General features: G+C 38.9%; 1 protein-coding gene across 6 annotated transcripts in view; it reads left to right on the top strand.

Annotated features, from left to right (window-relative positions):
• Positions 1-363: 363 nt before the first annotated feature.
• Positions 364-16,087, top strand: part of LOC124116722 (vasculin-like protein 1) — a 34,504-nt gene continuing 18,780 nt past the window's right edge. For 4 of the 6 annotated variants that reach the window (XM_046478173.2, XM_046478179.2, XM_046478176.2 and 1 more), the window contains exons 1-4: positions 364-1,642; positions 11,230-11,327; positions 14,129-14,288; positions 15,836-16,038. In XM_046478173.2, coding sequence (XP_046334129.1) covers positions 11,256-11,327; positions 14,129-14,288; positions 15,836-16,038 — 435 coding nt within the window. In that variant the 5' untranslated portion in view covers positions 364-1,642; positions 11,230-11,255. The remainder of the gene's footprint in view (positions 1,643-11,229; positions 11,328-14,128; positions 14,289-15,835; positions 16,039-16,087) is intronic. The other 2 variants (XM_046478175.2, XM_046478178.2) reach the window with 1 other exon arrangement.

Raw genomic sequence — 16,087 nt, forward strand, 5'->3', positions numbered from 1 at the left:
GTGAAAATTCGACTCTGGACCAGACAATTAAACTTTGTAAATCAATTGTAGTCAGAATACGCTCGTGTTGTGAGCATACTCCTTTCGAATGAAATATTGTCGAGCCGACATGGTCAAAGGGAGGCAACTCATTAGTTTAATGTATTCAACTCTAATGCAGTTATTTCCCTTGTAGCAAAGTACGTGTGTTATCCAGGTTATACTCTCTATCCAATATTTTCTCATTTAGATTTGTTATTTTTTTACATTTATAGATAAGCTTTGATATAATAAGCCAGAGACAGTTCAAGAAATAGTTGTAGTTATAAACTACATTTTGGTAGGCAAGAGTTTGGAGATTATGTCATTACATTATGGGATGTCATCGCCATTTTACCGAAATGCGAAAGTAGGACACGAACGTTTTGACAAATTTTACGTTTCATTATCCATCTTATGCAAATGACAGTGAAAGATATTGACTAGAAACGATGCGAAAATAGTATGCAATCAAAAGAGACAGTGTTGTTTGAATTTTGCAAAAGGAAATTTGAACACTAACTGGTGGAATCGCGGGAAAAGTTGTAAACATCGTGTGCTCAAAGCACCTGTGGCCGTGAGAAAGCACGATATTGTTCCAGGTGTACATCTCAAGTGGACGTACAGGAAACGTCTGCGCCAGAGTGTGATCTATTTGGATGTTCGTTTACTTCTTTGCAAGCGTATGGTGTTAAATTGTACAGAGGAAGATTGAACAATGAAAAAAATGTGATTCCCGGCGAAAGCCTCTGCTTGGCGGTGAGAGGTACCGGATTGAATTTCCCAGAAAGTTCTGACAGCTTTAGATATGTGACCTGATATGTCCATATCACTTGCTATTGCAGCAAACAAGTCATCTTTAATATAATTTCAGGATAAGAGTTAGAATCTCCACAAATAATGAGGGGGTAAGCTGATGTATCGTCGGCCTCTGCTAGCCCAACAGTGGCAAAGCTGTTGACCAAAGGGAGGTGATCTATTTCAAGGTCACATGACAATTCCAAAAACAGTAACTTGCCTTGAAATAAGACATTTCATTGGCATGCATATGAAGCTAAATATCAACAAAGATTGGTAAATGATAATCACAAATCTGAACTTGACAAGTGGATAATGATAATGGTGTCTAGTCGGAAGCAGACTTGGTTGTACACCCCAGTTATCCATGTTGACAAACACAGATGTCATTTGTCCTGACACATCTTTCTTCGCGACATTAACACTTAATGCTGTGTCAGTATTGTGCCACCACTTTTGTTCAGTAGCTTTTATTTCTAGTAGATGGTGGTTGTAAATAAGTGTAGGAACAGATTATCTTATTCGTGATGTGAGGAAGAACATAACCAACGTGTACAAGTGCCTTTTTTGATCTCAAAAGATATATTTTTCCTCTGAAGAGTTGACCTCCTTCATTCTAGCCAGCTACTGTAAAGCTGCTACTGCGATTTTGAAAGCAAGGAATGAAAAGATAAATAACTTAGATACAAAGTGTGCCAAATCACTGCCTTTGATTTTGATGATTATTTGATGTGTAAGTGGCAGTGCAATGAGGACATAGCAGACTTTAGTACAAGAATTTCTCTGGATTCCGACAACACTCTAGTTGAAGATAGTTTCTGAACAGGTAATATTGCTTTTCTTATTTCTTACATTCGAGTCTGCAACCATTTTTAGTATGGAGGATTATGAACATTAATTTCAAAATGAATTTTAATCTGTTATCATGGTTTTCAGTTTGCATAGATTAATAGAAGACTATTTTGTTAAATTGTTTCTTTTCAAGTTTAAAACACTGAGGATTCCATATAGAATTGGCCCCAAACAACCTGTGATTGTCATAAGAGGCAACTTGATGATTTGGTGATCAGACTCGGTGTCTTGGTTAATGTTAATTGCGTGTTGGTTTGTTTGTTGTGTACGCCATACTCGGCAATGTTCCAGCTATGTGACGGTGGTCTGTAGATAACCGAGTCTGGACCAGACAATCCAGTGATAAATATCATGGGCATCGATCCACGCAAATCGGATCGATGACATGCATCAACCAAGTCAGCAAGCCTGACCACCCAATCCCGTTAGTCGCCTCTAACGACAAGCATAGTCGCCTTGTATGGCAGGCATTGGTTGCTGAAGACCTATTCTACCCCGGATCTTCACGGGTCGTTAATTGCGTTTCATCATGCTGAATAATGTGGATCATTGATCATAGTACTATTGTACCGTACTGTCAATTGATCACTTCTTTTTTGTTTGGTCTTGTGCAGAGGATTAGAGACATATTTTGTAGATTGATCGCAATTAGTTAGAGGGATATATTTGTAACAAAACATTATCACACGTTATGCAGAAGCTTTCTGTCAACAGGGTCAATAGTTGACCCCATTTGGTCCATAAGAAATGGCAGATAAACTGACCAGACCAATCATTCCATTGATCATCGTGCCTGCATACATGATGATCATCATCATGTACTACTCAAAAGAAGTAAAAAAACACCCGATTTCTTCCATGTGTGAAGCATTTGTTCTTTAACTTCTTTTGAGTAGCATATTAAGTGTTTGATGCATTGGTTTTATTGGTCACTGTTGACTGGAATCATATTTGTGTTTTGACTTGTCACACTCAAAGAAAGTAAAGTGTTTTATTACAGAGCTCTCCAGAATAACGATAACATTGACGAACCAAAAGAAACAATACTTTTTTATTAGCCAAAGGATATTTACAACAAGTTCTGGTTGCTTTTCTGGGATTGCTTAATATTCTCCCTAGTAATGTTTTGTTCACAACAATCTGATAACAAGTCATAACATATCAGTGTGTATCAGACTCAGAGTAACTTATATCATTAAATGTTTTTGTACCAATTGTTGCGAAATGATTGTTAAAGACCTACATGATTTCTAAGTGTAAAGATAATTATCTCAGACACAGCAATTACTTTGCAGATCGGTCCCTCTAGGTGTGTCAGACATTCATGATCCTGGGTTCACATCCTGGTTCATCATCATTATTTTTGTGGGTTTCTTTGTCAGCACCATACCTGTGCCCGTGGGTTTTACCGGAGTGGTAAATGTCTAAGATGCTGCATCACTTTGGGCTTTCCTCCCACATGAAGCGGATATGCTGTGATATAAATTTAATACTGTGCAAAGCAGTGTTTATCCCAACTCACTGTACTGAGATGATGACTCTCCACATGTCAACAATGTTGTAGTGTCATCATCTGCTTGATCTGTTGATGTCATTGATTATCACGATTATGTGATGTTATGATGTGGGCGTTAGAAGTTATCACAGATCATGCTCAGCATGCAGATTTCATTAACTTGCAACATCTTCAGCCACCATGATCATGGCCACATGGATATGAATATTATAGCTATAATGGATAGAATTATCGTTAAACCGCCCGTATGTTATCAGAAAAGAGCGGGCCACTGTAACTTGATAATGCCCTTATATTTCTTGATGACGGGCGATTATCACGCCCGTTGTCAGGTGCCGTCATGGGGATGGGGAAAGGTGACGTTGCGTTCAATTGTTCTATGACGTTTCCGTATTAGCAAAAGTGGGTCAGTGAAATTAGTGCTGATTGCAGTAACTGTTTCAAAACTGATGTTGTTGTTTTTTAATTGATAAAAAATTCTATCCATATTAGCTATTATAACAGATGGCAAGGCATGTACCTTCGGCAGGAAGATTGTTGGACTGCTGTCATAGAATTTGAATATTGCTGCTGTTAACACCAAACTAAAACTAATACAACTGATCATGTTGATTTGGTGGATCTATAAGCATGATAAGCCAATTAAGGAAAAAAATATTAGCCAAATTCAGTCAGCTGTCACCTTGTGCATGAAACATTCGTGCAGTACACAATTCTGGAGATTGTACTGCATCACCTTGGTCATGTTGGTCACTATTGTTTGGACAAAAGCATTTACAAATGATTTGGTTGAATTTTGTTGTACACCACGTACAGCATGTACAGTGGATTTAAAACAATTAACATTGTTTAATTAAACAATGTTAAACAATTGTTTTAAAAATACTGATAATATTGATATTAATATCAATATCAATATGATCACTATTTTATTGCAACCCAAATCCGTTGTTTATGCTTTTCAGAATAGTTTAAGAAAATTGAATGGTTGAAATTTCTTTAATTTTCTACACCGATACATGGTACAGAAAATCTCTGTTTGAATGTAGACCTAAATTTGGGAAGTTCTAAATACATTAAGATATTGTTTTGCTACTTGATGTTTATGAGCAGTCAGGCTGTGTATTCACTGGAAATTTGGCCACCATTTGTAACCAAAGTAACGTTTAATCAAGGGAGGTAACAGTGACAAATAGCAATAATGATAGAAATATTATTCACCAATTTTCTTTTCCAAGACGACTTTTTATTTTGTTATTGACAATATCAAAAGAATACACTTTACAACTTAACTATATTTTATGACCTGTGAAGATCTGGGTTAAAATAGGCCTTCAGCAACCAAGGCTTGCCGTCAAAGGCGATTATGCTTATCGTAAGAGGCGACTAACAGGATTGGGTGTTCAGGCTCGCTGTCTTGGTTGATGCACGTCATGTAACTACTTCGTAAAAAATTAAACTTTGAGGCCTGCATTTAGATTGTATTGCAATATATATTAGGACAAGGTTTACCATTCCCTCATAATGAGCAGATATTATTCAGCTTGAAATATGATGCAATATGACAACTTTCTTACAGATGTTTTGATTGTCTTGAGTGGTGTAAGAGCTGTTCTGCTGATGAGCTACTGATCACACAACTCTCCCATGCACTGTTTCTATAGGTCTTGATACCTTACTGCATTAGACTACTTGAATACATGTACTTCGAAATGTTTTTGTGATGAACAGAATGAACCCTGACAGCATGTTGAAGTTGTTGAATTGATGTAAAAATCTATGGTGAGCAACATTCCATCTCTATGTTGCCGGTCTGTAAATATTCGATTCTGGACCAGACAATCCAGTGACTGACATCATGAGCATCTATCCATGCAATTGGGATACAATGACATGCACCGATCCTGTTAATTGTCTCTTATCATGCTTATAGCAAGCATGGATTTCTGAAGACCTATTCCAATCCGGGTCGTCATGGTTTCTATGTATTCAGTATGAGAGTGTGTGTCAAGTCCTTTATGAATATTCCATAACTTGGGGCTAACCACTGCTGTGACGTTTCCTTGTGGACCACCACATTTACCATTAGGTAGATAGCAACTCTGTAACCAATCCTTTTTGCGGACTTTTTGAAATAATAAATTTTGAACCCTTTTTCATTGCCCTAATATTAAAATAAAAGATTTAGGGGTCCCCAAATTAAAATATTATTGGAGCAAAGACACAGAATCCCCCTTTGCTGCAGACACTAGTAACCATAGTAACAGTATAGCGTTGGTGTCGTTCTCACACAGTTTTGTGTTTTTTCAACATTATGTGTGCATCAGACTTTATTGAACACATTTTGACTACAAAGATGACACTCCTTTTTTTCTGACAAAGAAGTCTTTTGACAGGGCTTCTCTCTATAGAACTCACTGTACTAAGGCTGCCCATGACAAGACAAATATGGCTGTGAACAGGATGTTCTCACAAGATAAATACATCATAAATTGAGAAAGTATTGGCTCGTGACAGTAGAGGTAATGTGACAGTAATGTGGCTATGCTTCTGTGGTCCTGGAGAATGAGATCAGCTGAGTGTGGTGGGAGACGTACACCATACCCCAGTAAACTGACCAGTAGACGATGACGCTGCTGCAGATATAAAGAATAGGATATTCTTCATGCTTATTTGCCCTTGGTTTCGCTAGATTTTAGTGTCAGTGTGTGTGGCCTATTCTTACATTGCTTAAGCCTAGATTAGATGGTAGTAATGTTCCAAATAGTTCCTGTTACTTGCAAAGGAAAATTATGATCAGGAAATCTTTATTGATTATTTTCAAGTTTTATTGAGGTAGCATAGTCAAGGCTTGAAAACAAATTAAACTATCTATTCAGGGTTAGAAACTAACAGTTTTCATCCACTAGTCCTTATAATGATAACATATAGCAAAACCCTTAAAAGTGGCAAATTTCTACTAGTCCTTATGATACCTTAACTATTGGGCAGTTGCTGCTAGTATATATAATACAAGTGACATGTAGTTCGTTATTATTACTAAGAATGTACAAGAATGTACAAGAAATGAAAATGTATCTTTGGTTCGAAATTATCCTGCATATTTTATTGAAAACGATTAGAGATGAATTGATGCGATTGAAATAAATGTACTCACTCGGCAGGATGAGTTTTTCTTCCCTTCTTTCATGCCCCACACATGCAGCCTCTAGTTAATATGAGCAGACAAGTGGATTTTTTAGCCCTGATAGTGGTTGAGGTGGTAACTCATCACGTCGAATACAGGGTACAATTACCTACATTGGTACAATATATGAAGCCTTACTCTAGTCTATCGTTCATGTTATTTTTGGAGTATCATGAGTATAGCTAACAATAAGACAGCCGAAAATCTCACTCACATCTGGAATGTGACGTTAGACCCCATTTCCTCTTCACCTCTCACTCACTCCTGATAACATTGGGTATCACCTGTAGCTTTATTAGATGTTTAAGATTCAAGGTTTGGTGCTATTGCAGTGTTGTCTTGGTCAGTGTCAGCAATAACTGCCTGCCTGCCTTTTCTGTCAGGCTGCATGAAACTTAACTCCATCTGCCCGACTGTCTGTCAGATACTTTTGAGACAACTTATGGATTCAGGTTTATTATAACTCCTTGTCGATTCTCAAGTAACTGTTTGCATTATTTCAACTGGATCAAGATGTGATTTGTCTCTTATATTTGCCTGCCCGATTGTCTTATTGGATTTTAAAATTATTTCAAACACTGGTCTTGGTAGAGGTGCGTTGCAGAGCATACATGATAGGAGTGTAGCGATGAATCGCAATTGTTTGCCTGACGACAGTCCTCTAAGTAACGGCCAATTTGGTGGCCACACGTGACTTAAATCTATGATTGGCGACCTAGATTTATTGGCTAACTAAAAGTCAATATAAATGGTGACAATATCTGTTTAAGGTTTTACTGTTTGCTCCTAAAAACTAAAATATTCATGTTCAGATTTGAGTTACTTTCCTTGGTTTTGAGTAGCAACGGAGGAAAATGTCCGTTGTTGAGATTGTCAGCTATTCTATTACCATTGACTACATTGATTTATATAATTATCACGCCTTAAACAATAGGTTAAAGTTGGTTTACTACTATCACAATGCTATTGCAATACAATCAGAGTAGTGAAGATAGCCTCATATAGTCACCCTTAATACATGGTAGTCTAAAATATCATTTGCTGAGTTTGCTTGTTAATTTGTTTATTTCATATCAAGCATACATTGCTAATGTTTGCCAGAATCTTATGTTCTTGGGTTGGAATCCCAGACTGGTGTGTGTCAGCACATGCCTTGTGGGTCACCAAAGTGGTAAACAACTCAGTGTTTGAAATAATTTGAATACTCCCAACAAGAGTCGGGCAGGTGACCCTTAAGTGTTGCCTGCCACTTTCAAAGTTACCTGCCCGCATTCAGAAGTTATAAATATTGAAAATTCGTTACAAAAAATTAAGAGACAAATCACGTCTTTGATTCAGTTGAAATAATACAAATATTTATTACTTGAGAATTTACAAGGAGTTATAAAAAAACTGAATTATGATTAGTTTTAGAATTTCATGCAGTCCAACAGAAAAGTTACCAGCCAGGGCCAGACGAGCCGGCAGTTGTTTCGGACACTGAAACAACTCAAGCACTGCTCGAGGCAATCCTTCGACATTCAACTGTGACATGCTGTGATATTGCTGAAAAAATGTCAAATTGAAATGTAACCCAATTCACTGTACCCATTCTTGATCAATCATTTCTCAGTTATGATAATGATCGCCCATGATTTTTTTCTTTTACTGATTCTTCCCAACACTGTAGACATGTTGCTTGACTAGGATTTCTTGCTACTGTAGCACGTGTATAGTGTTTCAACCAGCTGTGACTGCCACTATGGTGTTATATGTCACTACAGTTGCACATGTGAGATTAGAATGGGACCTAGGTCTGGTTGTGATGGTTGAGTGTTCAAGATGTCAAGCTTATGAAAGCTTCTCAGACAACTTCTTCATTGTCTAGTAATGTAAATAGGTAATATATTTTATTTATCATTTAACTAAAGCATTTATCCATGACATAAGCTTATGACATAAAAACATGTATATCATCAACCAATGACATAAGTATGCAAATTAGCGAAGGAATATGCTATAAAGGAGTTAAGAGGTTGTATATTTTGGTTTACACGGCTATGGAAAACATGTATCACTACGCACGATCTATACGTAAGATTTCGACAAGTTGCTGATGAAAATGTTAATGCAATTATTCCTTAAAAGGGAAGCAAAAATGTGAAAATGATAAATAGAATTCATCACTCGTGTTTTTTAATATGGGAAATATCAACCTCGTCCCGTTAATCGGTATTTGCCTCGCCAAAGGCTCGGCAAATACCGATTAACTAAGACTCGGTTGATATTTCCCATATTAAAAAACACTCGTGATGAATCCTCTATTTATTATATAGATGATAAAGACTTGAAGTGTTCAAGTTGACAGTATTTCCTCTTGGTTTTTCTTTTTGCATGATTCGAATTTGTAGCATATGTATATGAAGCATGTGATTTTGGGGTCCAGTGCCCAGTTGTTAATAATTTACTATTCAACATTAGATAGGGATGATCAGATATGTCATTCTCACTTAATATAGTTTGAGAATCATTTTTTTGTCATGGAAAAATAAACATGTTCCTATAAAAATTGAAGTAGTATATATCATGATATCTGAACCAACAACTTGGACATGTTAAACACATGTTCAGAAAATGTCTTTAATAATTCATTCTATATAATCAAACAAAAATGTTTCATGAATATTTAATAATTAATTATCACTCCAAATATGCATACTATTGTTACTGTAGTTGAACATGTTGAAAGCTATTCTTTATAAGGAAATATGCTAATAATATTTATTTATGACACATGGAAGGCGATGAAATCTTTGTCTTTTTGTCCCTCAGTTGATGGAAACTAACACAGGAGCTGGAGGTTTTAAACAGTCGCTATAGATTATGGTCTAGGGCAGTCAGTGGGAAACATAATCTTGCAGTATGTTTGTAGTATGGATACACAGTGATGTCAGCATGGTCATGCACACACCATGCAGGGTTTTACCTTGTCTTACAAAAGTGGGGGTCCAGGGGACTCCCAATAATTACAGAGCTCCGGATAAGCTTTTGGTGTTGTGGGTATTTTACCCATGCATTTTAAAATCTTTGGGTATCAGTAATACTCTCTGGGTATTCAAATTTCTGTTACCCACTAGTTTTTACACATGTGGGTATTTAAGTTAAATATTTAAAAACACTTCATCTAGTCCCTGCAAACTGGTGTCGTGTGGGTTCGAGAGCTTTATAGGACTCAAAAATACCACGATACTTCCACAAGAAAGTGTGATGGCGAATGATCATGATGTAACTGTCATCGTGGAGTTTGGCAAGGTTGACGGAATGCCTATAATTTCAAAATAAGTTGCTGATTTGCTAATCGAATACGCAGGGTTACTTCACAATATTTTGATGATACGCACTAGTTTTATTTTTGTAGCGTATCTGTAATGTTTGTTGCGTATTTGATACGCTTGGATTTTATTTTACTGTGTATTTCTGCATTTCTGATGCGTATTTTACGCAGATACGCAGCTTATCTGGAGCTCTGAATTAATTTTAAGTTGGCAGGCAGTATGAGGGCCCTGTAATGGAATGGTGTAGTGTTGTGTGTACTGTACATTTTGATAATTTAAATACTTTAGAGTAATCAATGATCATGTGTACAAAGGTCGTGAATGATGGGTGAAATGACAGACGCCCATAACTTCTCTTTATGCAGGTGCAATGAATAATATTGTGCTCTCGCGGGACGCATTATTTTTCTTCTGCGTCCATTCTCTACATTTGTGCATCGCGTAAAACCCTGAACACATATGTTAAAGGAGAAAGATTCTCCTGTGAAATTCTGTAATTATCCTGGCAATGTTCCCACGTAACTGTTTAGGTCCCAGAGTTGTCTTTTATATTTGCTCTGTCCATTAACAGCCATAACAGGTACATATCGTGTCCTTGTATTCATGGTACTAGTCATGTTGATTGATAATGAAAGTCAGGGCGGTCGGGTAGCCTAGTGGTTAAAGCGTTCGCTCGTCAAGCCGAAAACCCGGGTTCGATTCCCGACATGGTTACAATGTGTGAAACCCATTTGTGGTGTCCCCTGCCGTGATATTGCTGGAATATTGCTAAAAGCAGCGTAAAACCATACTCACTCACTCACTGATAATGAAAGTCAAGTGCTGCAATTGATCTGCCAAACTGAAATCATAGGGCCTAAATCTTGAGTGTAGATTATTTCGATTATTGTACACTGGAATTATTGTCATTCCTGTTTTTCTATCACATTATTACACCACTTGCTTAAAGCAGTTAGTAGTGGCGGCCTGTGAAGGTCCGGGGTAGAATAGGTCTTCAGCTACACATGCTTGCTGTAAAAGGCGACTACCGGGATCTGGTGGTCACGCTTGCTGACTTGGTTGATGATGTATGTCATCGTATCCCAATTGCCTGGATTGATGCTCATGATGTCAATCACTGGATTGTCTGGTCCAGACCTGATGATATCTCCGGAATATTGCTGAGTGTGGCATTAAACAACAAACAAAAGTTAGTAGTGGTTCTATTGTTGACATCAGAATTAATTTTTTTACTAAAGGCATTAAATATGACAAGATTTAATCACTTGTTTTAATATCAGTATTTTCTTGTTGGACATGGGGATAAAGGTGGCCTTGATGTTTGTAGCTTGCCTGAAGCTTTCAGTGTGACCTATAAACTTCTTACTCTTAGCATGATACTTACTCCTATTAAAAAATACATATCGATACAACGCTCTGGAAGGAACACTACCAAATATTGCTGTGGCCTATATAAATGTTTCATCTAACTCGGATCTATTTCTGGATTCTATGTACATTGAAAATGTAATGTGTTGTACATGTCCTGGTGCTATTGGTTTCAGACTGTCAAGATGGTCAGTTCCCAGTGATGGCCGCCCACAACGCTCCAAAGAATGATTTTGCGCCAGCATGGCTAAAGATTCCAGCACAAGAGAATCCTGTAAGTGTTCTACTGCCATACCATCATAAAAGCTGACTAAAGTGGGGATTAGATGGTTGCAATCACAGTTTGGGGTCAATATTGTGATGGGGACCACCACGAAGGGTTAGATCACCATTGGCGGAGTGGGCCCTCTCCATTGCCATTAATCAAGCCTGTAGCTAGCTTTCATCACCACCAACCCATGCCTGTAGCTTTCATCACCACCAACCCATGCATGCCTGTAGCTTTCATCACCACTAACCGATGCCTGTAGCTTTCATCACCACGAACCCATGCCTGTACCTTTCATCACCACCAACCCATGCCTGTAGCTTTCATCACCACCAACCCATGCATGCCTGTAGCTTTCATCACCACCAACCCATGCTTGTAGCTTTCATCACCACCAACCCATGCCTGCAGCTTTCATCACCACCAACCCATGCATGCCTGTAGCTTTCATCACCACTAACCCATGCATGCCTGTGGCTTTCATCACCACCAACCCATGCATGTCTGTAGCTTTCATCACCACTAACCGATGCCTGTAGCTTTCATCACCACCAACCCATGCATGCCTGTAGCTTTCATCACCACTAACCCATGCATGCCTGTAGCTTTCATCACCACCAACCCATGCCTGTAGCTTTCATCACCACCAACCCATGCATGCCTTTAGCTTTCATCACCACCAACCCATGCATGCCTGTAGCTTTCATCACCACCAACCCATGCATGCCTGCAGCTTTCATCACCACCAACCCATGCCTGTAGCTTTCATCACCACCAACCCATGCCTGTAGCTAGCTTTCATCACCACCAACCCATGCATGCCTGTGGCTTTCATCACCACCAACCCATGCATGCCTGTAGCTTTCATCACCACCAACCCATGCATGTAGCTTTCATCACCACCAACCCATGCATGCTTGTAGCTTTCATCACCACCAACCCATGCCTGTAGCTTTCATCACCACCAACCCATGCATGCCTTTAGCTTTCATCACCACCAACCCATGCATGCCTGCAGCTTTCATCACCACCAACCCATGCATGCCTGCAGCTTTCATCACCACCAACCCATGCATGCCTGTAGCTTTCATCACTACCAACCCATGCATGCCTGCAGCTTTCATCACTACCAACCCATGTCTGTAGCTTTCATCACCACCAACCCTTGCCTGTAGCTAGCTTTCATCACCACCAACCCATGCCTGCAGCTTTCATCACCACTAACCCATGTCTGTAGCTTTCATCACCACCAACCCTTGCCTGTAGCTAGCTTTCATCACCACCAACCCATGCCTGCAGCTTTCATCACCACCAACCCATGTCTGCAGCTTTCATCACCACCAACCCATCACTGCAGTAAAAGTTCACACTTTCCAGCTTTCCTACTGTATTCACTTCAGATGGAGGGAGGCAGGGGTGGCCTGGTTGTCTAAGGTGCAGCAATTTGCTGTGTAGCGCTGTGTCTCTTAGGCCAGGAAACTATGACCCTGGGTTCGAATCCTATTTGCCCTGAGTATACTTCTATGTGTGTCAGCACCATAGCCAAGCCTGTGGGTTTCACCGAAGTGGTAAACATCTCAGCAGTGTTAGAAATTAGCACTAGTCTTTGCCAAACTGCTCAATAGTTAAGGTATCGTAAGGCCTAGTAGAAATTTGCCATTTTTAAGGGTTTTGCTATATGTTATCATTATAAGGACCAGTGGACTAAAAGTGTTAGTTTCTACCACTGCTAAGACCTATCACTTCTGTCTTTCCCCCACATCAACATGACCAAGCTGACACTCCATGATATAACTGAAATACTGATCAAAGCGATGTTAGAACATACTCATTTGCTTCAGCTACCACGCTCTGATTAACTGAAATAAGTTCAGTTGCATTGGACATTACATGTGTACACAGGCTGGCCATTCTCCATGTGTCCAGGGCTTGCATGGAGGTAAACCTACTCTTACTCGTTTCCACCCGTGGTTCTCGCGATCTCAATTACCCACCTTGATTTTCGTTAGCCAATTCGATTTGCTATGCTGGTCAGTTTAACGGACCAATCAGAATATGTTCCAAACAAGCCACAATTTTGGGTTGGCGATATCGAAAACATGGCAGCCAGTCCCATTGATTATGATGGTTTGTGAGATCTATCCAAAACTGAAAAACTGACACGCAACAGAATGTCGTCGTGTCCATTAAAATTGGCAGTGGCAAGTCTCTTTGCTACCAAGCATTCCCTGACAGATATCTTTTCCTTTTTCTATATGTTGGCATAGTTTGGTCTGTAAGGGGGCATGGGTGGCCCAGTTATCTAAGCCGCTGCGATTCGCTGTGGTGAGTTGCATCCCTTGGTCACGCCAGAAACTTATAATTGTGGGTTCGAATCCCGGTTTGCCCTGATTATGTTTCTAGGTTTGTCAGCACCATACCCGTGCTTGTGGGTTTCACCGAAATGGTTAACGTCTGAGACCTGCATCACTTCAGGCTTTCCTCCCACATTAAGCTGACACGCCGTGATATAACTGGAATAATCTTAAAAGCGGCGTTAAACCAAACTCACTCACTCGCTCGCTCAGTTTGGTCTGTAAAATGTTAATGCAAATCAAGGGTGGGTAATTTGACATCAGGAACCATGGGAATGTTTCCAGGGGATAGTGTATGCGAGCCCTGGAGGTATAGAGGATGTAGGCTGGCAAGCTTGTGTTCATTTGTACCTTGCACCTACTTGACAACATAAAACATGGCTGATATAAACTCTTTATGTTTGAACTGTAGTGATGACATGCTTTATCATGTTGCATCATTTTATTTTCCAGAAGTCATCTGGATCCAAACACTCTGAGCACATGTCTGATAAAGCTAACCGCCCACGTAGAGAAGAGAATTACCACAATAGTTTCAACCGCTATGGCCCAGATTACGCTAGATTACATAGACAACATTCTTTTGACAACTACTTTGAAAGTGGTGAGTTTGGTTAGTAAGTTTCTTTAATAATTATGTTTTGTGCTGTTCATGTTTCTTGAATAGTTTTTTTGTGCAAAAGTGAGCTTTTCTTACTTTATTATGACAAAGAGACTTTTGTTAGGACCAACCTCTCTTGGTTACCTTTTTAGTTTTTGTTGATAAATATGATTGGGACGGAAACGGTGACCACATTCATGACCCTTTCCTGAATATCCAGTTTCTAAAACTGGGAAGGTGTTGATGATCCACCAGGGGAGTGTTCACTTCTTTGATAGTAAAATGTGTAGGACAGGTCTGAAATGATTTGGCAAGTGACCCCTTGAAAAGTAACATAAATAGGAGGTCATTCTGCTACGTCTCACTAATTAGCAGACAGCGACAGTCGACATGGTCAAGGGCCCAGCTGACCTTCACTGTCAGGATCCAGATCGCTAAATGTTGATGTGACATTTGCAGGGATTTATCTAGACCTGATTTGAGGCTGATATTTTGCAGCAAATGTCAGTAAAAATTTCCCAGTTGGAATTTATAAATTCCCAATTCATGCTGTTAAGTTATTACTGATATAAAGGCTTTGTGCTGCTGACTTGTATTTCAATGATAACACGATCAGTATGTCATATGTATGTAGGAAGAGGTTTTAATGCTTAGTTTAACCTAATTGCATTGAAGGCAGTGTTAATGTTGAATGTTAAAATACCTCTGAATTTAGGAAAATAAGAACTTTAAACTTTTGTCCTTTTCTGAAATAATTTGCCCGCCAAAGGCACTTAGTTTGGAATTTCTGATAAATCCCTCATTTGGATGTGATGTGAATGATACTGGTGAGAATTGAACTTGCACTCTCAAAATTTGGGTTCAGAGTTACTGAGGTTTTCCATTAGTAATCAGTGTTCAGACTTACGGAGTTTGCTGCTATAGCATGTATAGTATACTACTCAAAAGAATTAAAAGAGCACTTCATATTTTTCATTTTTCATTTTTTTTAGTTCGTTATAACCATAGTTTTCTGTATATTTAAATCTTTGGACACCCAAAAACTTCATTTTAACATTAGAATTAAGACAAGAACCCTTTTACTTATTTACTTAATTTTAAACATGGGGCCATCAGGCCAAAAACCTCATTGTGGGTTGGAATCCCACTTTGCCTTGATTATGTTTCCAAGTTTGTCAGGACCATACCTGTGCTCGTGGGTTTCATCAAAGTTTTAAATGTCTGAGACCTCCCACATTAAGCTGAGATGCCATGATATAACTGAAATACTTTTTAAAGTGTGTTACAACCCAACTCACAAACTCACTCACTCATTAGACATGGGTAATCATGATTACAACTTCACATTTAAAGATGGAAGTCAGAAAGTACTGGGTGCAAGATATTGCTATAGAATGACGCATTTGTTTTTTCTGAAAGTTTGTCTACTTGATGGATGGATATTTCACTCCCATCAGACATTTGACTCACTTTGAAACCTTTGGTGCTGTTACTTTTCAAAAGTAATTGACTAATACCAAAATATTTTCTTTTCTTAAAACCGTATTTGTTGTTTGCAGGGAAGCGGTACCCACCAGGGCAGGGCAAGTATAGACACCACTCCGTAGATGACGAGTTTTACCCATATCCTTACGGTCACTATGGATACTACAATGGCTACTCAGGATATGATAAATTTGGAATGCAGTACAGCTCTCAACCATCACTGTTTAGGCCTCCTCGTGATGGGAAATACCAACATCCCAACACCCGATTTGGGCAGGTATGTAGCAGTAATTAATACAGGTGTTGATCTACTAGTGTAGACACCG

This window comes from Haliotis rufescens, unplaced genomic scaffold, assembly GCF_023055435.1.
Source record: "Haliotis rufescens isolate VD_foot unplaced genomic scaffold, xgHalRufe1.0.p SCAF_2, whole genome shotgun sequence".
NCBI lineage: Eukaryota > Metazoa > Mollusca > Gastropoda > Lepetellida > Haliotidae > Haliotis > Haliotis rufescens.